The sequence below is a fragment of the Phallusia mammillata genome, chromosome 4 (assembly GCF_965637545.1).
Source record: "Phallusia mammillata chromosome 4, kaPhaMamm4.hap1.1, whole genome shotgun sequence".
Classification (NCBI taxonomy): Eukaryota; Metazoa; Chordata; class Ascidiacea; order Phlebobranchia; family Ascidiidae; genus Phallusia; species Phallusia mammillata.
Genome location: NC_137255.1, coordinates 2,722,371 through 2,745,251, shown reverse-complemented (window position 1 = coordinate 2,745,251; position 22,881 = coordinate 2,722,371). Strand labels below are relative to the sequence as shown.

The 22,881-nt window shown below is 36.8% G+C and overlaps 1 protein-coding gene across 3 annotated transcripts; it reads right to left on the bottom strand.

Moving 5' to 3' along the window:
• Window positions 1-1,495: 1,495 nt before the first annotated feature.
• LOC145222858 (uncharacterized) lies at window positions 1,496-21,171 on the bottom strand. Of its 3 annotated transcripts, none has more exons than XM_080089082.1 (17): window positions 21,074-21,171; window positions 19,576-19,711; window positions 11,080-11,285; window positions 10,576-10,622; window positions 10,320-10,373; window positions 9,102-9,219; window positions 8,645-8,798; window positions 8,312-8,334; window positions 8,036-8,237; window positions 7,266-7,397; window positions 6,562-6,686; window positions 5,903-6,069; window positions 5,294-5,469; window positions 3,976-4,257; window positions 3,417-3,493; window positions 3,253-3,348; window positions 1,496-2,724 (listed from the first exon to the last, which is right to left on the bottom strand). In XM_080089082.1, the coding sequence occupies exons 2-17, from the start codon at window positions 19,678-19,680 to the stop codon at window positions 1,710-1,712; spliced, it is 2,979 nt and encodes a 992-aa protein (XP_079945208.1). In that variant the 5' UTR covers window positions 19,681-19,711; window positions 21,074-21,171; the 3' UTR covers window positions 1,496-1,709. The 3 variants fall into 3 exon arrangements, with proteins under 3 accessions (XP_079945208.1, XP_079945209.1, XP_079945207.1); XM_080089083.1 differs by lacking the exon at window positions 21,074-21,171 and adding an exon at window positions 20,586-20,814; XM_080089081.1 differs by lacking the exons at window positions 19,576-19,711; window positions 21,074-21,171 and adding an exon at window positions 13,964-14,232.
• Between the last annotated feature and the right edge of the window lie 1,710 nt (window positions 21,172-22,881).

The following is a 22,881-nucleotide window of genomic DNA, read 5'->3' as shown; positions in this document are numbered from 1 at the left end:
CTGTTTGTTTTTGTTTTTTTCCTGCAAAAATAAACTGCCGCGAAATGTTGTCGACCAAATAAGGCGTTGCTGCTTTTTGCACTTGTCTGTGAAAGGTTTAGCTTTATTGCCTGGAATGAATTTGAACTTAGCAACGAAAGTGGAAAGAAACAATTACAAAAGACAATTGCAGAAAAAGGCATGCAAAAAAAATACAGCACTAATCTACCATGTATAGTAAATCAGAAGAAACTTGAATATTTGATGAGGCAACATACAAATTGTTTAAAGCATAATTACAGCATGAAAATTCAGGTGTGTCTATCCACTATGCAAATGGTCAATGTTTTAGCACTGTTACAAAAAATGACTATTCGTTAGTTATATTTTTGTCAATTTAACGTGTATAAAATGGCTTGCAAAAGTTGTGACAATGTGCCAGGTGATCAAAGTTTTAGGTGTTCAAAAAATGGACAGATAACAATAGAAGGAAATGTGCTGTGGCAGTTGTGCTGGCAACACAATGTAGCAGCAAACAGTTCTGCAAAAAGTGCCAGCACTTAATGAACGACACAATTCAGAACCTAATGTCACCACGATATAAACACAAACACACACACCCCATGTAAACAAAACATTTCATGATTTGCGACAAAATATGAGATGATTTCACTTGGAAATAAGAGTAGTAAAAAAACTGACTGACCGCTAATCTAGTAGACCTCAATATAAACTGTTTTTTCTAACATTTCTATTTTTTCTGCATTTAAACCCATGTAATAATCTTGGCCTTAACCTTTTCTCGTCCTGAAGCACTCTTTCTGTCTCCCAGTCTCAACTGTATCTAAAAACAAACACTTAGAAATTTAATTGGCAAAACAAGAATTGTACAGTCAGAACAGATGTTTAAGAAAGCTTCATACAAAAATATGACCTAAACCATTTCAATGGTATTGTATAGGAACTTTATTAAAGCTGACTGGAATATTAGTCCTTAAATTATTGTACGCTTGATGCAAGGAGTAGGCTACTAATAACAATTTTAAATCAAATGAATTATTTTCAACATGCATAATTGCCTGCCTAACTTGAAGTTGAAATAGAAAATGCCAACATATTAAAGACATGTACTGTAAAAAGCTTGACAGTTCAAAACACAATATCTCAAAAAATTGACTGTAAATCTATTTTTTGCCTTCCAATAAGTATATTCAGAGTTTTTTTACTTGACAAGGAAATTCACAAAAAGTGGTACTGTCCGAATGATTAGAGACTGGAAAAAATCACTTGAAATCGTATTTCTACAAGAATAACACTATGGTAAAATACTAATCAGGTAAAAAAAAGATTAATTAATAAAAACAGTTACAGAAAAAAATCAAAGCCCATTTAGTCGAATCAAATACATTTCTAAAAGCAACAGGCATCGTCTGCAATGCTTCTGATCTAAGACTAATGATTGTCAATTTTTAAGTAAACTTTAGCCTGGGTTTTCTTCAAAAAACAGGAACATAGGCAAGGTGCTGCTGTTTTAATGCAAATAAACAATCTTGCTTTAGTAAATTGGGCACTTTAACATAGCATATTACCATTAAAGTAATACATTTGGGCACAATTTGGTGCAGATGTCTAATGTACTATGATAAAGACATAAAATTTGGCTGTAATTTTTTGAGTAAGGGAATGATTGATAAAACAAGACTTGTGACAGCACAAAAAAAACAAAAATATCAAACTCTGCTTACCAATTCTCTATTTACAACATTATAAGTTTGAATTGGTTCGGAGGAAATTTGCTCCTCTCGCTCCTTCTCTTCTCTTTTTTGCTCTTCATCCATCCTTTGCTTGCAAACTGTGATAATGGCTTTGTGTGCTTTCGTGTAAGCATCCACGCCTTTAGACTTCTTTGCCGCTCTGTCCGCTTGTTTCTTTTTCTTGTCAACCTTTGCATACACCGGTTCTTCTTTTACTTGCTCCTCTTTGTTTAAAACTTGCTCTTTTTCCATTTGTTTCTTCTTAGCAGAAAGGCCAGGGGGCTTTGCTTGCATATAAACCCTTGCGTTAGCATCAAACTGTAGTTGTCTGTATGATACTTTATCCGATGTGTGGTGTTCATCAACTTTAGCGAACGGGATTTCATAGATATGTTTCCCTTTGTCCACTTGATTCCCTTCTACAGCTGTTAGGTAGGACTTCCTCGGTGTTGGAATTGGTTTCCTATAAGATCCAGAACTTTCTGTCAGCGGTGATGCAGGATCTGGAGTGGAAATGAGTCGTGCCCGGCGAGATGGAGATATCGATGGCAGAGTGTTAGTTCTTGGACGACACTCCTCTGGTTCGGCATATATCACCTCTTGCTCACTAGGTGGAGCAAGAAGCCTTGCACCTCCTGTTTTAGTTCTCATACCCCCTTGAATCCTTTTAAATCCTTCCACATCTAAAGAATGACTCCTCTCAAAATTTCTGGGTTTCATATCATCTTCTCCTTTGGCGAGGGGAATTATAGCAGTTGGCATTACGCAGTTCTCTTTCCTTTCCCATATTCTCTCATTACGCCTTATGGATAAAGCTGGTTCAGAAGACAGGCTGCTGTTTTCAGTTTCAGACTTGTATCCGGACGACTGGCTGGATTTGTGAAGGGAATCGATGCTCGCTGGGGGGTCAACTTCTTCTCCGCCATCAGCAACACCGCGCTTCATGGTTTTGCGATACAATAAGTGGTCCGCAGACATCTGGCGTTGGTGTCTGAATTCGACACAAATGTAGGAATATTTCATTAAACACGCTAGAAAACTTTGTGAAGGATATATTTTACTATTTTAAACTGAGAGTGTTTAAAGTAAGCAGTTTTAGACCCTACAACAGGCAGCATGGCCATCGACGATCACCGTTTATGTGATTAAATAAACAAAAACGGAAAATATTTCCCGAGTTATGAAATCAGCTTTTGTTTTTTTAACATTTTTTATGTGTTTTTTCCTGCGATTTTATAGGAACTGAAGATGTCAATTATTTATTCCACGATTTTCATGCACTGATTTCGTTAAATTCCGTTCGTGCTTACTATTTTAAACGCAATCAAAACGTGAACTTATAGCTTTACGTCAAACTGTATTCGCAGTGAAAAACGGGTGTTTATTGTGTTCCAGTAACGAAAGAAATCCTTAAAAGGCCTTTAAATTGGAACACCTTTCAAATCTAAAACCGAAAATGCTCGATTTACATTCAAAACTACCTTCCCACTAAACCTAACAAATCACAAACACAGTGTACCTGGGTTTTGGTGAGTCCCTGTTTCTATGGCAACCGCCTCTTTCCTCCAGGATGTCATCCAGCGAAGATGCGGAAGATAAACTGCTCCTGGTGGTCCTACATCAGCAAAGATGAAAAAGTGCACTGATGATTTTTACTCAGTACTGATAGCAACATGTACTTACATTCCCTTTGGTGGAAGTTTGGGCAGAGGAGGCTTGGGAGGGGGCGTGGCTCGAGTAGATGGGCGTGGCGGTTTGTCCTGGCCAATAACAAAGAGTATGTATAAAATTGTGATAAGAAGGCATTTGAATTTGTCAAAGGGATAAACGAATCCAGAACCCTATTTTTGGCTGGGTAGTCGACTAAAATCAAGGTTATTACGGCTTTTATGAATGAAATTACGGCTATTGCAACACATGTACATCTGTTACGTCAAAATAGCTTTATCAAACGACATTAGGTGTTCAGCGTACAATACAGTTTTTGCTAATCGTTGCATTGGTTCCGAACCATTTTCGAAGAATTTCGTCCCTAACAAAACATTTTCATTCCTCCCTAATATAATACGTAGCAGATGCTAAACTATACAAAGATCATTTAAAGTTGGGTATTTTATCAACTTAACCGATTATATTCCCAGAGCTTAAGTGTCTATTTAGAAACCACATGTAAAAATTAAAGTAAATTCCTCCCTTCCAGTTGGAAACCACTGCCTTACAACAAAAATTTGCCCAAGCTTACCCTGGGAGGCATGGGGGCTTTTCGTTTCTTCTTGGAGCTGTTTGACAAATGCGGGGGTTTTCTGCTAGGCGGGGTCCGAAATGTGTTGTCGTCAGAATCGGATAAAAACGCGTCATCAGACCCTGAGGTGCTCCCTACCGCGCCCTGGTGGCGGAGTTTAAAGGACTTTGGGTCGGAATCGTCTGACGGGTTGCCGTCGTCATGGCAACACGCGCTTGCTGAACGGAGACCGTAACCATGGCGACCGACGGTCTCGCTCTGGATGTTTGTAACCTTGGTAACCTAAAGAGAAAATTAATTGTAATGTTAACGTTATTAACATCTTCCAAAAATGTCCCAAGTGCCATTTTAAGAAAATTAGCGACTTAGCATGTCTGTTAGGCAGTGGTTCTCAAACTTTTTTGTTGCGACGCCTCTGGAAAAGTTTTCTGGTCTTGCGACGCACCAGCAAATAAAAGTTAGTGAGAAAACTTATTATTAAAGTTGTGTTTATTGATACTACCACAAAAAAGCCACAAAACGGAACTATTCTGCGACGCCCTTGGAAAATTGAAACGACGCACCAGGGCGTCGCGACGCACAGTTTGAGAACTACTGCTGTAAAGTAAATAATAAATCACAAAAATAATTGAGCCGTTTTATCAAATTCATTGAAAAAAAATGTGCAATTTCTTTATTTTTGGGAAACGTGCTTTTTGTTTTGAGTATAACTCATTAAAAAATACGCGCATTAGGTTTACATGTAAATCTACACAATGTCTTCATTACAGTCAGGCGCCGATTTAGGGATGACGTGTTATCCCATGTCCAAAACACAGGGGTTACAACATATGTATTGCTGCCCCAGTTTTTGTTTAAAATAAAATATTGTCAGAAACACCACATACATGACTATGCGTTGAGTCAGTTTAAACCGGTTGTGCATAATATTTAAGGTCACAATCATGCGAAACGCAAGTTTCTCGTGGTTTGTTGCACAATGCAAAAAAGTAGGTTTGGCATTATTATGTTATTTAAACGAGTAAAACCAAAAAAACATGTTTCTAAAACCTAGAAAGGCCATCCCCAACATTTCGCAAATACATTAAACCTCGGTTAATTCGGATCTTCGCATAATTCGGACAAATCTTGAGGTACAAATGATTTATAACGTGGCAAGGCTTGAAATAATCGACATCGGTTAATCAGGATCTTCACCCAATTGGAAAAAAATTGGTCAAAACGGGTCCGGATTAGCCGAGGTTTATTGTAATTAAAAATCGACGCCTGTGCAGTCAACCTTATTCTATTGAATAAAAAATACGACTTAGAACTTTACCTTAGCGGGTTTGTTGGTCACGCCGGTGAAAAACCCCGCCCACGGAGCTGTGGTCTGATTGTCCAATAGCATCGCTTGCACGGATGACGTCATCTCACGTGGGTCGAGGTTTTCGTCTCTTAACATGTCAGTGCATCTGATTGCATCCGTCATTGCTTTTAACGGCGAATCCATTCCTACACACAGGAATGCGTGAATTAGCTTTAGTGAATACATTCATACTGGGATCAGCCCTCAAGCGTCCATGCAGACCAGCGATCACGACACACATGGAAATCACAACACGCCAAGCCCATTGAAGGCGTTCTACCATTACCACATATGGCAAGGCGTAGGCTAGAAAAAATCACGCCTGCAGAGGGAATCGAACCCACGACAGGAGTCTTTCCCGGGACTCGCGCTCTACCAACTGAGCTACATAGGCTCAGTGGTGAATCCGCCGAAAGTTAAATCACAAGCACCGTCGCCTGCCTTGTATGCTGCACATGTCAGCTTGTAGTAAGGGAATCGCCAGTTCGAACATTGACGAGCTAAGACACATCGCATACAAAAACCCATGTATGCTACAATACAACCCCACCCGCCGTGGGATTCGAACCACAGACTTACCGAGTTGTTCGTACACTAACGTCTTCCGCACGCCACGATCGAATATCAACTCTGATGGAAGTTTCCTTGGCGACGGTGACGCAATAAACATCGGCTTCCGGATGACGTCATCGATGACGCACGCCGCGCTCCAAGCTGCGTGGTCGCTTTTGTGCTGACGTAGCCCGCTGGAGGATAAAATACTTTTTTATGTTTGTGACGTCATAAGTGATTTTTCTGTTTGTGACATCATAGTTTAAGGTCACGTGGTTTACTTCAGGGTCTGTATGTAAGATTTTAAACAATGTTTCTTAACGTATTTCAAGTTTTAATGTTTTTCAAGTTTGTGACATCATAGTTTTAGGTCACGTGGGCTTACTTGAAAGAACTGACGTCACAAAAATTTACAATTTAGAGTGTTTTTAACCTTTTTGAGTTTCGGACAATTTGTACCTTTTAAAGAACATATTGAATAGTACAAACAGTACAGCGTCGAAAAACATTTTATTTTTTTCTACGTGATGGCCATGGACTCGGGAAATCCTCATACCAATTCATTTAAGGATAAAAGAACGGTTGAAAATAAGAAGCAAATCGTTTCTAGTACTAAATATTTCATGTTCTGTTTGGTCATTAAAAGTTCCAATTTCCAATTAAAAGTTCAAAAAGTTCGTATTTACCGAATCCACTTTATAAGATCTCCCCTATCTCCAGCAGCAAATAAATTCCTCTCAGTCAAATCACGAACTTGAAAACTGTGGCTTCGTTTTTGACGAGGTTTTTCGATTTCATTGATTTTTACATCCTGGGAAATAAAATTAAACAAATCCAAAAAATGTCGATATCACATAACTTTGATATCACCGTAATTCCAAAACTTTCTGCTATAGCAATACACTAACAAACCACTTACTGTTGGTAACACACTTTGTAGGCTAAATAAACAGATAAAGACCGTACAAAAATTAACATTTGTTATGGATACTTGGGTACACAAATCAATTTTGGAAAGTTGGCCAAAACGTTATACAAATAATAGCACAACACATTCAACTAATTGCTTATATCAGGCAAAGTCATAGTACGCCAGGCGTAACCGTTTATCCAAATCTTTTAGCATAGCGATACAAAACTACTTAATGTTGGTAGAACACTTTGCATGCTAAATACACAGATAAAGACCGTGCAAAAATTAATAATTGGAAAATTTTATGTAACAGTAGGACAGGCTTTAGTAACAAATAATAACAGTACTAGGTTATAGTTTTGTCAGCATGCACAGTTGCATTTAAGTCGCAATGCTTAAAATATGATTTTTTGACGCACACTTAAAAATCTCTCAAGATATAATACAATATAGGATATTGGTTAAAACGGTGATTACTTTTCGCAGCAGATCTACAGACACGTGAGGAGGTTTCGTGGCACTATCCTCTGGGTTTTTCCATCCCTTTAAGACTCCAGCTTTAACTTCGCACCATATTAAACTCCAACTGGGAACGGCTCCTATCATCTCCTACATAGAAACGGTTTAAACTGGTTTAGGCCATTGCGTTTCAGGAGATTATATAGTCATTTCATTCTAGTCATTTAGATATGAATTATACGCGTTTTTAGTTATAAGGTTATGCGGAAACATGCAAAAGTACGATGCTATGTTTGCTTTAATTATGACCGTCTACTTTGTATGGTCGTATATTTGTGTCTGCAATTATTTTTGTCAATTTTATCAAATAACGTTAACAACAGCGTAATCAAATGTACTTTACAAAGCCCATGTTTGTTGTAACAATCAGATTTTGCTGCATAAATGAATGTGTAATTTTTATCAAAATACATTTTCCGGGTCTCTCTGCCACTAACTTACCAAACAAATCTTTTAAAGTTGCAATCAAAGGGAAATAAAAAAATTGAAACAATGCTGTCAAAATCAGACTTCGCTGCATAAATGAATGTGTTTTTTTCTCAACATACATTTTTTGTCTCTGTACCACTTTTTCTTCAAACAAATTTTCTAAAAATCTTTCAAAATTACAACCAAAGGGTAATAACCTTTTCAATGCCACCTACAATTTTTTTTACACACTGTTGTAAAAAAAACATGGAATATTGGACTTAAAATCGTTTTTTTTAGTATGTAAAATAACAACTAACCAAGTAGTTCAGAAATCCCGTCACGCATCGCTCGGTAAGGCACTTGGGTTGTGCAACCAACCGGAACGTGACGTTTTCATAGAGCGGAAGATTTGCTCGGGTATCAGATTGGGGGATTCTTTCAAGGTCATGTGAATGCATTGATTCACCCACGTCCTCTAGAGTCAAGGTCAAATGACCCAGCTTCTCGTACTGGGGTCCGCTGGATAAAAAAGACCCCATTTTTACCCAATAAACTTTAAAAATTATTGTAAAATTACAGATAGAAATACTTACAGTTTAAGACTTGGTGCTGAGTTCTAAAAAAAAAATAAAAACATAAAATTAATTTCAAATATGTTTTTGTAAACAAATATTTTCTTCTTTCAAACCACGATAAATCGCTTTAAAAAAGAAAATATAAGCTTATGTTAAAATCTTGTATACAAGGAGTAATTTTAAGAACTGGCAGCGGTGAACCCGCCTAAAGTTGAATCACTAGCACTGTTGCCTCGTATGCTGTACATGTAATCTTGGTAGTAGGACCATTAATCAGTCAGCTATTTTAAACCGATGAAAGGCTTGCTTTTTCGCCAGCCCCTTTTTGTCACCTCTGAATCTTTCACTTACCAATCTTTCTCTTGTTCGTTTCCCCTCGCTTTTACCAATCGACCTGTTGAGTCGAGAGAAGAGTTTTTGTGGAGTCGGTGCAGAAACAGATGAACTGCACATAGGGTAGGCGAAAATTTCAACCCGAAGTTTGAAATCGTATGAAGCATTTTCACTGGAGAAAAGAAAGAAACCCGGTAAGCTTTTTTAATTGATACAAAACTTTTTCTGACTTTTCGCCTAAAAATCTTGTTGGTGACGTCACCACTTGCAAAAAGATGACGTCATCAAACAAATATCGATTGTTATTTAATTAGTATGACGTATGCTTTTGGTGACGCCATATGTTATTTAGTTAAATATGTTACGTTATATTAATGACAAAACTACGTTACTCAATTTATCATTGTTTATTGGAAACAAAAAAGGTTTCAATTTTTTTTTCGCAAAACAACAAGTTAGTGACGTCACGACTTACAAAACGATGACGTCTTTAAAGGAAATATCGGTGGTTGATTTGTCGATGCATACGAGCTCGGTGTCTTGGACTTCAGAGCCGAGGGTAAGGAGACAGAATGCGGCATGTTTTCCGTGATCTGCTCAAGAACATAGTTTTATGGTGTTTTTCTAGCCAAATGTGAGTTTTGTTAACTATACTGTGGTAAAGCTTTTCAAACGATTGTTCGGTTAAAACGTAATATAAACCTTACGTTTTCAAAATAGGATGACTGCAATGGGCCATTGTTATCAGGTACGACAGGCTATTTGATAGTGATACCAAAATTGCTTTTATACCCTTTAAACGTCTTGTTATTGGGACGAAACCTTTTTTCAGTGCAAAACCATCATTCAAATTTTTATTTCGGCCAGGCAGTTTACAGTAGGACTTTTTGAAGCCAATAAAACAGGCTATTCGGTATCAAAATGGCCTCAGCGACCTTACAAACTTCTTCAAATAAATCACATTTACCCAATACATTTTTGAAGGTCGTTCGGTCGAACCTTTTACTCCACAATAAAACCTCCACTTTCGTTGATTTGTGGCAGGTAATGGACGATGGGCTATTTTTAGGCAATAAAACAGACTATTGAGTATCAAAATCGCCCTAACGACCTTATAAACTTCTTCAAATAAAGCACATTTGCATAGAATATTGCACGACGTCTGGAAATCGCTAAAGTTCAAGTTTCTTGCGACCCCAGTCTGCACTCGTTTGGTGAAATAAACCCGACAAACTGATTCCAGGGGTCATATGACCTTTAGAGGCCATTAAGGAGAAACTTCATGTGACATTTAAAAGCCACGAAAAGGGTTCGTTGTGACGTAAAGTCGTTACGCAACACAGGTCATAGTAAGCACCTGTTTCTTTAAGAACTTACTAATTTGGATATCAGAATACAAGCTGTAACTAGAATACAAGCTATAACTAGGATTGTGAAATTTAGAATAGCGAATCTGGATGATTCGAATCCAAAAGTCAGAATTCTAAATTCGGTTTAACTGTTCTAGAATCGTTTTGGGACAAGATAGAATCATCAAAGTTAATTTGGCGAAAATACAAGGTGTAACTAGGAATCGGAAGGATTCGAATCCAAAAAGTTCTGTTTTAGAATAATATTGGAATGGTGCAATATTAAAATTGCCCGTTTTTAGATGTAGATAGGTCAGTATATTTATCCGTTACAATGTACATACCCTTTGATTTGCTGTTGGCAAAAACTTCTCTCCATACAAGCGGAATGCGTATGTCTAAAAAATATACACTTTTTAATATGTATATTTATGCACAAAATATCTCTTCTAAAGTTCGGTTCTTTGGGTAAAACATATCTGCGGAACAATTATGTTTTTATTTGGTACGTATTCAAGTCACGGGAAGATACTATTTACTGGGATGTGGTTTAAACCAATTGCCCGCAAATAAGTCTTTTGTGCTTAAGAGTTAACTTACTTGATATGGCGATGCGACCTTTACAAATTCGTGATTCTTCAGAGAACCTGAAAATATAAACACCTTACTTATCATATTGGAATAAACTGAAAAACTGCTTAAGACTAATAAACAGACATGTGATTGAATACCCTGTGTGGACAACTTTACAATACTTGTTCTAATTAATTCCATTCCGTATAAAAAATGGTACCTGATCAGACAGTTGACTTTTATATGGGTACAATCGTAAGGTTCCCAATTGGTTTTGGGATAATTTGTACAATTTTTTAGCCTATATGTTTTGGAAGAAAACGCTATCACATGTATCCGAAACCAATAGCAACCCTGTGCCCAATATTTTGTGAGTAGAGTTGAAAACCCTTAAGTACAAACCCAAACATTTACGTTACAAACTGTACACACAGTAACGAAAGGCCAGATTCAAATGCGAAACCTTCGGGCCTGATTTACAACTAATAAAGGTCATTCCTACTCATACTAAAACAAAACCTTTTAACTAACCCAGGGTCGTCCATAAGAGCGTCCATTACTTCTGCTGCCTTTAACTTCTGAAGTTCTGCCATATAAGCGAAGGTTCGAGCGTTTGATGTGTGAAGAGTTTTGGCTGCTTCTAACAACTGGTTCTCGTGTGTACATGCTGCCATCAAGCGGGAAGCACCATCTCGAATTTTGATTTCACGTTCGAGACGGTCTTGAAGCCCAACATGCTGTAAACGCAAAATAAGTTAAGTTAGATCAATACGTTTTTATTGTTGATTTAGGTACATTGTAAGTAGCTGCAGCGCGTTTAACCTTGATCCACCAATTGTGCCCGGCACTTTTTGCGCTCATACCGTTTCAACGTTGCGCAGCTATTTCAGGTTAGTCTATGTTTCAGTGCAATTATGTTGCTATGTTGTCTTTCACCAAGCGAAATAAACTCAATTCAACTTATGTACAGCGATTTATGTAGTTTTCCCTAATTTTATGGACTCCCTTACAATATCAAAGAAAATTGGATACAGTCTACTTTATAAGCCATAAGGTATCATCAGTGCAGCTGGTGACAAGACATTAGTCGTATTGGGTACAAGGGCAAAAATAATTGACTTTTAATAAATTTGGGCTGAAAGTATACAGCAGCCATGTAATTGTAAAATATGCTGTAAATGTAAAGGCTGTCAGACAAGGGTAAGCTCTTTTAACAAAGCAAAAATTTCGTAGAAGTTCGGTGTTCGGGGTTTATGAAAATTTGGCTAATTTTTTTTTTACTTTAAAATCCGTCAAGGTGTAAATGACAAAAAAGTTTAAGATTTTCTTTTAATTTAAGTAGTTATAAGGTGTTTCGTGTAAGGAAGAAAATTGTATTCATATACGCTTTCTTTTGAAGATTTGCCTACAAGACAAGCATGTGTGGTCAATCAAATCATTTTAATATACAAGTGGTTCCAAATATGGCAATAAGGAGATTAAAAATCTTGAACCGCAAAAATAGCCTTTGGATTTAAAAATTCCCATCAACTTGGCACGAAACAGTCATGTTTAATAACCTGGCACAGGAAACGGTTATCAAATCCAGACCAGAGGGGTCGCATTTAACACAGGTCGACAGAGCATAGCTGGCGCCCGGGCCAAAAAAGAACACAGGGCATCAAATTGAAAATCGTTTGGGATAAAAATGACTTGTTGTGGTCTGTTAATAGTTTCCGTCATGACTGGGCTCACCGTGACTCATGCACACAAGGGGATATGAGTACACGCAGGTGCAGGAATCGTTGTGAGCAAGGCACGCGCAACTTTGGACAGTCATCAAAGTTTCACTAGGTTTCGGCGAATAAGGTATTAGGTGCCTAATTGTGCTAGGGACTCAATTGGATTCTGTCTGGTTGTATTGATTCAGTCACAAGACCTTATTGTTCACAAACAACTTATCTGAAAAAAGCAGTTGATTTTAAAATCATGAAAATAATTTTTGTTTTGTGGTAATCGTTGACAGCTAAAGCCCGAAAACTGAGTTATTTGTAATTTTGAAAGCTGTTCTGGTAACAAATAAAGTTTAAAATGACGTTTTGGTTTAAAACGTTGTAGCAAAATTGTAAAAAGGCGTAAACCCGAAAGTGCAAGCCCGTGTGAAGCCTAAATTAATATAAGCTTAATTTAGGTTCGAAATTGGATTTCCCAACGTAAAATTACGACAGTAAGGCATTTTAATTGAAACTCAAGTCCGAACCCGGTCCGAAAAGCCCGACTCTGGATACAACTCTTTACGATGTGGCTTTAACACACACACACAAATTAGGCATTTGTTATCAATCTCTTAAACAGAGATTCTCAAACTTGAGTACCGCGAGAGAGTCTCCTCTCTTATGTCCAAACGTATGTGGTGTTATAGGCCTTGATGACGAAATACTGGAGTGCATGATAACGTTTCAAAGCTCATAATTTTGTTATTGGTTATAAAGACAACCTTACCCACCATAATAATGTTGAAAACTAACATTATTTCATCCTTTTTTTCTAATATTAATCGACAAAGTGAGTCGCGGAAGGACATTTGAGTTCTTTAATGCACCGCATGCTTAAAAAGTTTGAGAACCACTGCTCAAGACATAAGAAAAGATATACATCCTCCAAAAACGAATACTTCGCTGACTCTTGGAAATCTCTTTGGATGCACCAATGACACACAGATTGAGAATCACTGTTATAAATAATGGGAAATAGTTTGGGAAAGGGTCGTCCTTACAAGATCAGCGTTTCTCAAAATATAGTTCTAAATGCTTTGAAGTTTAAACTCTTAAAGGTTCTTTCCGTTGTAAAGAGCTTGAGATCCAAGTCAGGTCACCAACAAAACATGTAAATTTATTCTTTGTCAAAAGTCAACTACGAATTGGACTTGAACATATGCTTTACGAATTTTCATAAACTAGTTTAAAAGGCTTTTCATGCAGGCCAATCCACTTCAGCCAGAAATAAATATTGCGCTGTGATTATTGCTATTGCGTCATCACAACTTTAAAAACAAGTTTGTCAGTTATACCGAAGTCTGTTTGGCTTGTATCTTATTGCTGAGAATTTTTAAAACAGGGAATTGTGTACCAAATGTTAAAATAGGCTTTAGAAAAGGTAGTTTTAATTGGCAGAATAGGAATGCCTTTGCATATCTTTGTACAGGGTTCATAACAAGGGGTGTAGAAGTTACAAAAATGCTGAATTGGTAGTATTTGGAATAACAGTAACTATTCTGAAAAATCAGTAGGGGATAAAAAAAACTGTCAGTGACTTTGAAAGGGTTTGCTGAAAATAAAAAAAAGGTCCAGTATTACTGATTTGGACTAATGGCTGTAGGTGCGCAATATGTTGTTGAAACAAACGACACAATCACGTGGCCTAAACGTGACGTCACCTTTTTCAAGCTCGCTCCAATCTGGCGAATGTAGAATAGATTGAGGTCGCTCAAAACCTCAGCAATTGAAGTCTCACCGCTGCCCGACGTAAGCTCCATCAAGCGTGACAGCGGGCTTTCTACCGTCATAATGCGCAGTGTGACGTCACAGTAGGTGTCCGCAAAATCCAAACAAGGCACTTGTGACGTAACAATTACATCCAGGAGCGCTGCTAATAGGTTTACAAACACACCTAGTTGATTTTTTTTCGACCTGTATTTGTAAAGTTTAAATACAGACAAGATTAAAGTGGTCCACTCCTTTCTCCCTGACGTAGTTTTATAAATGCCTGATTGATGTAAGCAACAATTATCATCGTTTAGGTCTGGTCAAGAACACAAGGCAGTATCTCAAAAACTAAAAATGATACGATTTCGAAAATTTGGACACAATATTCGAGACTTTTCAAACAATGTGTATATTTTTAAATTAACATTTATCGATATAGCGTCACACTTTTAGAAATGCTTTTCTTAACACAAGTAGCCTGAGTTAAACATAATTGTTCTGCTATTATAATCTAGCAATCCACACATTTGAAATGCATTTTGTTTCCTATGAATCAGTAAAAATTGTATATAACACCTTATCAAAACTTATTTATAGTTCGTATGGGATGTAGCCCGGTTTTACGTTACCAAATATTCACACAATCTTGTTCAAACAACAGAAAAAGCTTCTAGAAATTAAGTATTACTTTAAAGTCGAGCATTCATTCACGCCAATTCTTACTCCAATTCTGACACTATTACCAAGCAAGTGGAGAGGTTACTAATAGCGCTTAAACCGCCGGCAAAAATGACCGCAATTATTAAACACATTTTGGTCGTATCTACCGCATAAACCCGGTTCTAATAAAGCCAACAGATTATACGAATTAGAGGAAAAAACAAACGTTTAATAAAAGGAATCCTGTTAGGACTTTGAACCTTAAATGATTGCACGAACTAATATAAACGCTCAAAAATTTTTAAAGCATTAAGGGTCTACGCTAAATCAGTAAAAACGCAATTATTATTTTATATATTTTTTGGAATAGCATATTTGAACTATTTTTCTCGTTTAGCACCCCAAAAAGGTAACGGTGCCAATATTTTTGCGATGTTGAACCAATTCAAGGTAGCCTGTACGCTAACATATTGTAAATACTACTGTTAGATACAGCACGCGAGGTAGACAACAAACGTATTTAATAAGTTGTTGATCCGATCATAAATAAGTGGTACTACTTGCAATATTTAATCATTGGCGCATTAACTGCGAAACTATTCGATTAAGGAGCACTGGATGTTACGTTAAAGAACATTACGTTGTTATGTGCTCATTTAAAATACGTTGCTGAACTTATAAAAAGAAAACGCTTTAAAAAACAGCAAAGACTTTTTGCTCTACCTTTATGCTAACATCTCAAAAGCAAAAGAATATGTCTTCAATCAACTGCCTGCACTGCATTCAAAACTGCTTGAAATAGGGGTCTAGCCCAAACAAAGGCGCAAAAATGTTTTTTTTTTTTCTTTTTTCTATTGCAAATTCTGAATTGGAACAAAAAAATATTTACCAGCGTGTAATTATGACAGAAATGTAATTAAATTCAAAGACAAGACCCAATCAAAGCAGTTTGTAGCTAAACCCGAACCATAACCGGTCAAAAAAGCCCGGCCGAACTTACAACTTTACCTAAATTCATGCACCTGCAAATTACGCGTTTTCTACACTTCAAATAAACGCTTAAAAACGATTTTCTACAGCACCAAATGCACGTCTGAAGCTACTCTGAACAAACACTTACTATAAGAAGCCTCCACCTCTACACAAGAGTCCCCTGTCCGAATGAGCCGCAATACAAGGAAGGCCAGGAAACCATATAGCCCTGGAATGATCGGGAAAAAACGCACATGTGAATAAGAACCGTCGTCTCGGCTCTCTACACGTTTGACTACATAGGGTTGGGACTTACGACATATGCATATGAGACTGATTAGGTGGTATACGTGATGTAGACACCAAGACACGTGTAAAATGATAGTAAGTTTGACTAGTGACGGGAATGGAAAATGCTGAGGTCAGCATAATTTGCAGTATTACTGGTGAATGCATAGACTAACTTCCTAAGCTGTGATCTTCACTCTGCCGGTTAACTTACATTTTAAAGCGGGTTTTTATAACACGTAGCCAAACCTTCAGATTTTTTAACTTTGCTAAATATGTCGAGATAAAGTTATGAATACTTCGGGGCTGAGCCCAGTTGTGAATGTATGTTCATCTCAGCTAAAGTTATGTGGAAAACTTGCTAAATGTGAAAAGACTTGAAACGTCCCAAAAACAAATTTTGGAGCTATCTGCAACCATACAAAACCTTTGTCAAATCTTTGTTTACAACTGCAACTGATTTTTGCGTCAAAGCCACCAAACTTTTAAACCAAAAATGACCTCTGAAAAAAATACGGGAATTTAACTGACCTTTCAGTGCTACAAAATCACATAAAACCTGGCAAAGACCTGCACTGCTTAGACAAAAACACTACATCAAAAAATGTCACTACAAGTAAAAGGCACGAAACTCCAAAAACAAATTTCAGAGCTATCTGTAACAATACAATACATTTGTTCAATCATCACTTGCTTAGCTTTTAGTTTTCTTCAACTACATAAAACCTGGCATAGACCTGCACCGCTTAGACAAAAACGCCACATCAAAGGCCGGTACTAGCCACTGCGACAAATTTACAGCCTGACAACTGCCACTGTGAGATTAGCTCTCTGTGTAAAGGATAACTTAGTCGACAGATCCAACCAACAAGCGAACAGGGCCAGCTCTTTCCACAGGGGATGTAGACAAACCACATGTGTGACATGTGTGTTGCGAATTACTAACACGGCGGAGAGGCCGTTGCCATAGTTACAAAACTCCACGGGGAATTTTATTATGATGTTCAACTTCGAGTTTTTCCTTCAAGCGGATGTTAGTGTTCAGTTGGCGATGAAAGATTAAATTTGACAGTGTGTCATTTTTGTTTCACATTGAACTAGGGATGGGGAGATATTACTTGAACAGGCGCATAAACTTTTTGGTCTTTGCCGTTCATGTCACAGGTTTTGATTTTATTAACGGTCGATACTGTGTGCACCTAGCCTAATTACGAAGTCTAGAAGCTGGACGTGTACTTCTACTACATTGCGCCAATATCGATGCACGGTGGCCAGTGAAGATACAATTTAATACACTTGTGAAAAATTCCTTTAAACCTTCAGGGGAGGAATTTAACTTTTTAATGTGACTTGTCAATGGAAATATAACCGGTGAAGTTGATAAAAGACGCAATTTTAAATGATCTTTGTATAGTTTCGCATTTACTACGTAGTGTATTAGAGTAGAATGAAAATGTTTAGAATTGTAAGGAAGGAATTTGGCAATAAAGGTTGCGAACCACTGGTTTAACGCATTCTACATTGTTATCATGGCGTTGTTTTAGACCAAGCAAACAAAGTAATTTTAAAAATCTACTTCAAAAGACAAAAAAGGAAATAGAATCTACACGATTAATCTTCTGGCGATTTATTACCAACGTTTAGTCGCTAACGTAAAATATAGCACACGTAAAATATACATATTTGCCATCCATAAACATGGTAAATTTAGAACCGCCATTACAGCTTCGTGAGTACTAGTCCTAGCTAAAACAACTTGTTTTGCAAGAATGAATGATGAACATGCGATAGAAACTGAGAATAACAACTTGGCAAAACAATTCACAGGTGTGAACAATTAAAGTCGCTTCTCTGGCGCTGTTAGCAAACATCGTCCGCAAAATTTATGTCTGGATGGATTTATTGACCGACACAGCACAGGGTATAGCAAATCAGAAGTAGAGACACACACAAGGGGCAACGGCCTACGACCTGACATAACCCGACAGCTATTGACTCAAAACTTCGGCCAGCCATCGATCAATTTGTAGCAGTGCTTGCTTTGTCGCCGTTTGTCAACAACAAGTCATAATGAGTATGTGTGACGCAATGAATAGAAAGTTTGTGTGACAAAAAAAAATTGTTTCGTGTTTCTTGTTTGTTTTTTTGCGATTTTTAATAACTTTTCATAGATCGGCAAGGCTTAAAAGCATCACCCAGTGATTGGAAATGAGGGTAATGCAAAGAATGTTGCTTATGTTTGCCGTGTTATCCCAGGGCTACAAAATACATCACAAACAATGCAGTATTTTAAATGTGTAATTCAATCGACTTGGGTACATAAACCCACGGAATTGAAAAAAAAAACGCATTTGGGTCAAAAAAAGATTTTCGAAAATTCCCCTTCTTTGAGACAAGATGAAAACCGATGTCTAGTTTTTGACGTAACAAAGTCACTGTATGCGACGCCACAATTGACGATTGTTTCCGGCCATGAACATGAAACACGTCACTTGTCACGTGCAACTGCCGTCACCAAAAGAGAATAAGGGTTTCAATTAGGATATTCTCGAATAAACTTTCAAAAAAATCGAAAACACTTAAACCATCAATCGAAATGTATTGTTTTCTTGTGCACACTGACTTGACAAGTATGTTTCTTATTTTCTGCAAACAGATTTTTTTTCAAACATTAATTGTAAATGTTTTTTGTTAAAAGTTAGGGTTTTACTGAAATTTTAGCTGGTGTTTTTCTTGTTAAAGTTTTCAAAATCCTAAATTGCATCACCATAATTTATAACGTTTCCTAAATGTTGTTAAATGTAATGTAGAACATAAATGTAATGTAGAAAAATTGGCTGTAAGTGTCCCCACTAAAAAATAGAAAATATATGTAGGCTGGGGGTACATGCGAATTGACTTCAAAACTAAATGGGTTTTGATTCCCACAGAACGGATTGCACCACAGGCCGACAAAGAGGGACCATGTGCTTGTTGGGTTTGTGTGATCTCAAACATTTGGCAGGAGAAAGTATAAGGGATTTCCTATTTACTCCTTCCTGAGAGAAGCACTACCTGATTCGAAATGATTCCCACAGTTTGTCATGTTGCAAGTCATTTTTGTGAAAAAATAGGAGATGAGAAAGTAGTTTTGATTTCAAAGTTGCACTGTTGAAACCAATACAGAGCTAAATGCTTATTTTCCCTTATCTTCAGGATAGCAACATGTGTTAAAATTTTCCCAAATCTGACAAAATCACACTGTTCATTTGGAAAGAATTATGTGCAAACAGCAAAAACTGCTTATATGCTTGTCAAAAAAACCAGACATACATGTTGTTTGCTGCTCCCTACACTAGATACTATATGTCTAACAAAATCATAATACAGACATGCTAATTAGAAAGCAAAAATACATATGTTAGCAACTAAAAAGGGCAATTTGTACTGTCATAGTTTTGATTTTCAAACCAACTGCAAATTGTAACAAGCTTGGCGATTTTTAAACATTAACCAAACACTGATTTTTGACTTGATATGCATTGTGGTCAATAGGTGCCATTAGTACCAAGAATTATTTGATCCTTTTTGTTCTAGAAGTTTAAGCACCTTAACTTACACACAAAACAGTACAGAAAACTAAAATTTTAAATCATTTACTTACTATTTGGTCTTGTACTCTGCGTTTCCTGTCTTTTACACGAATGCTCCGATTCAGTTCTTTATTTCGAGAACCAAGAGCAGTCTTTGCTTTTTTTCTTAGTGACATGATCAGCACTGCTTTTGTGACCAAACTCAATCTGTAACAATAAAATTAAAAAAAACATCTGATAAAGGCGTTATTGTGTAAACAAGAGTGTTTTAAACCTGATTTGGTTGTGTAACTTTATCACCTAAATCAAAAATTACCTGCAGTAAAAAGTTTACGGAGCTGAGAATATTTTAGTCAAAATTATATAATTATATCTATGTTAGTTCAGGGGGTATTGTGATTGTAAATGTTGTGATATGTATGCCTCTCCATTTTGAAAAGGTTATCTTTTTAGTTCCAAACATAAATAATGTGGTTTCAACAAGCTACCAAAAACATGACATGAATAAAAAAAGCAAAATAGACAAAACAAAGGTAAAGTTTAGAAGAAGACCCAGATCAGTCCTGAAAAATGAGCTTTCTTCTTGTGTATGAGTCCCAATGTCTAGAAACACTGTTTTTTACACTTGATTGAACATAGTTTTTTGTTTATTGAACCAGTTTGAATTAATTATTTCTATGTAATACAAGATTTGGTATTGTCTAAAACTGCATGATGGAGCACTCGCTTAATTAGACACTGTCGTCACCCTGTTTAGTCTGCTTAACACTTTCCTAGCCCCCCTTTAGTGGCGCTTTGCCCTTGTTCTGACATTGTTTAGTCCGCTATGCATTTGCTTAGTCTGCTGAGCACTCACTTAGCCCCTGTTTAGTCTGCTAAACGCTTTTCTGCCTCCAGGTTTAGTCTGCTAAGCACTCCATTTGTCCCTGTTCTGACCCTGTTTAGTGCACAAAGCACTTGCTTAGTCCCTGTTATGGTCCTGTTTTGTCTGCTAAGCACTCGTTTAGTCCCTGTTAAGTCGCTAAGCACTTGCTTAACCACCAGAATCTGGTCGCATAGTCCCTGTTAAGCGCTTACTTACCCCCCCTGTTCAGTCCGCTAGGTGCTTGCTTTGCTCCTCTTAGTTTTAAGACCATGTTAAGTCCCTCAGCAGACCCCCCTCAGAATGCATGATTTAAGGGACTAAATCAAGTATGCTACACACCCTCACGGGCTAAGTGGCAGTGTAGTTTTCGACAGCACCATAACAAATATAGTATTAATCCAAAATGATTAAACCAAAAAGTACCCTTTTATTTTTAAAATTTGTTTTGTGTAAATCCGAATATATTTTAGTACATTTTTATTAAGACAAATGGAGAGCTTAAAAAACAAATTTCTGAGTTGTTAGTGCTTCTCTTGAGTCGAAGTTTCGTGTCAAAAAACATTAAAAAGAAACATATTTATTTTGATAAGATTTGAGTTTTATACAGCAATTTGTGTTGCAGAAAAAACGGCACAAAAACAGCACATTTTTCGCAAAAAGTAACTTATTTAGTCAAGTATAGAAAAGCATTTTAATACACATACCTTGCTTATTTAACATTCAAACAAATATTAGTGATTTTAAACCTTTTTCTTTCGAATCAAGTTGAAAATCTTTGAAATTAAATTTCCCTCCACCGAGTGATTGATTTACAAGACCAGTAGCGAACAAAAATGCAAGCATTTTCTTCATTTATTTATTTGAAGAAGGGAGGGTAATTGACAAAAAATATTTTTATCTTTAGTAAATAGCTTTTAGTTTTCAAGATCAAAATGCAAAAATACATCTCATTTCATTGTAAATATTTATTTAAAAAATCTACAATCCTATATCAAAAACGTTAGACACGTGATGCCACTGTGCAGCAATTAATTTTTTATTGTTTTTTTACGTGTGGCAGTGTATGCTAAACTGCTTGATTACTGATTCGCGAACTGAAAAACTACAAGAAACAACTTTTGAAATGAACCGAATACACTGACCAGACATCGCGATCAAATCAGACAATAATAAAATTGGGATTCACCGAAAAGCAATGGTCAAAAATTATCAATTCAAAGTAAAATTTTATAATTAGAAAAACATTTTCTAGCCGAGGACAACCAAACAAAAATACCCAAACATGACCGAAAGATAGGCAAAAGTTTGGAAACTTCGTTATAGGGCAGCGCGTGTCGAAACGAAATTAAAAAAATCTCCTTCGGAAGGCACAAGTCGTTATGTTGCCGTCGGCAGGAGTGAGGCAAAATCGGCGTCAAGTCTTCAGTCTGATAAATACTTTGCCTGTAACCAAGGGCAGGTCAGTTTAAATCAGTGTGACTGAGTAATTACTTGTCAGCTGTGTGAAAAGACCGTATCTCAAGTAGCTGTGTGTAGGCAATGTTTTAGTTGTAGGCCTAAGGTTTTTTCCAGTTTGTTTGTTCACTTAATTCTGACATTAAACTTTATGAACAGATGTAGCTTGGCATTTAAAGCTCTGCATGTCACGTTTTTTTTTGCGGCGACGATTTGCAAGTAATTCGCAAGCGTTAATAGTCAGTTTCATGCAGTACGCCTGTCAAAGCAGCAATTGAAGAAGTGACACACTATTTTTGACGTTGTTTAAATCGTGACGTTTGAAACAGAGCGAGATGTATAAATATTTTACATTTCGTCTTAGTCTTAAACTGCAGTTTCCAGAAATATAGGACTATAGCTTAATTATCAGGACTTGAAGTTTACGCTTTTAGATGACAATTGTTTGACAAAAGTATACCCTGCTTGGATTGGTTTGTTTTGCGCTTTGGGCCGATTTAACTACAAGGTGCATAAGTAACGGTAAAATAAGTTTGTAACTGAACTAGATGAGCGCGTTTTCGAAACCAAACAGGTAGGTTTACGATTGTAATGCCTTTGATAAAAAATGTCGACTTATAGCATTTAAAACTGTAGTTAAAATTACAGCTTAGCAGAAGTGAAATAATATATGGGATAATTTGCACACAAAACACTCTTAAGAGCGTTTATAATTTATAGCAATGATATACTGTTGCTTAAAACCAACGTTTAATGTAAATACTTAACGTTACCAATCGACTTGGTCAACCCACGCAGTTTTTGCACACCGCCAAACCACCACAAAAGCGAAATTCCTTTGCGGGTGCGACCTTTTTTAGAACACTTATAACTCCGGGAATTGGTTCTCGTGTTAACTGTGCTCGCCAAAAACCTAGCGGAATTTGCCGATAGCATGCAGTTTTCATTTTTGAGCAAGGTTAATAGATTAGCATCGGCATTGCAGGTTTAGAACTGAAATTTATTATATGTTGTTCATTTCAAATTGATGGATTTTAATAATCGTAAGATAAAAAGA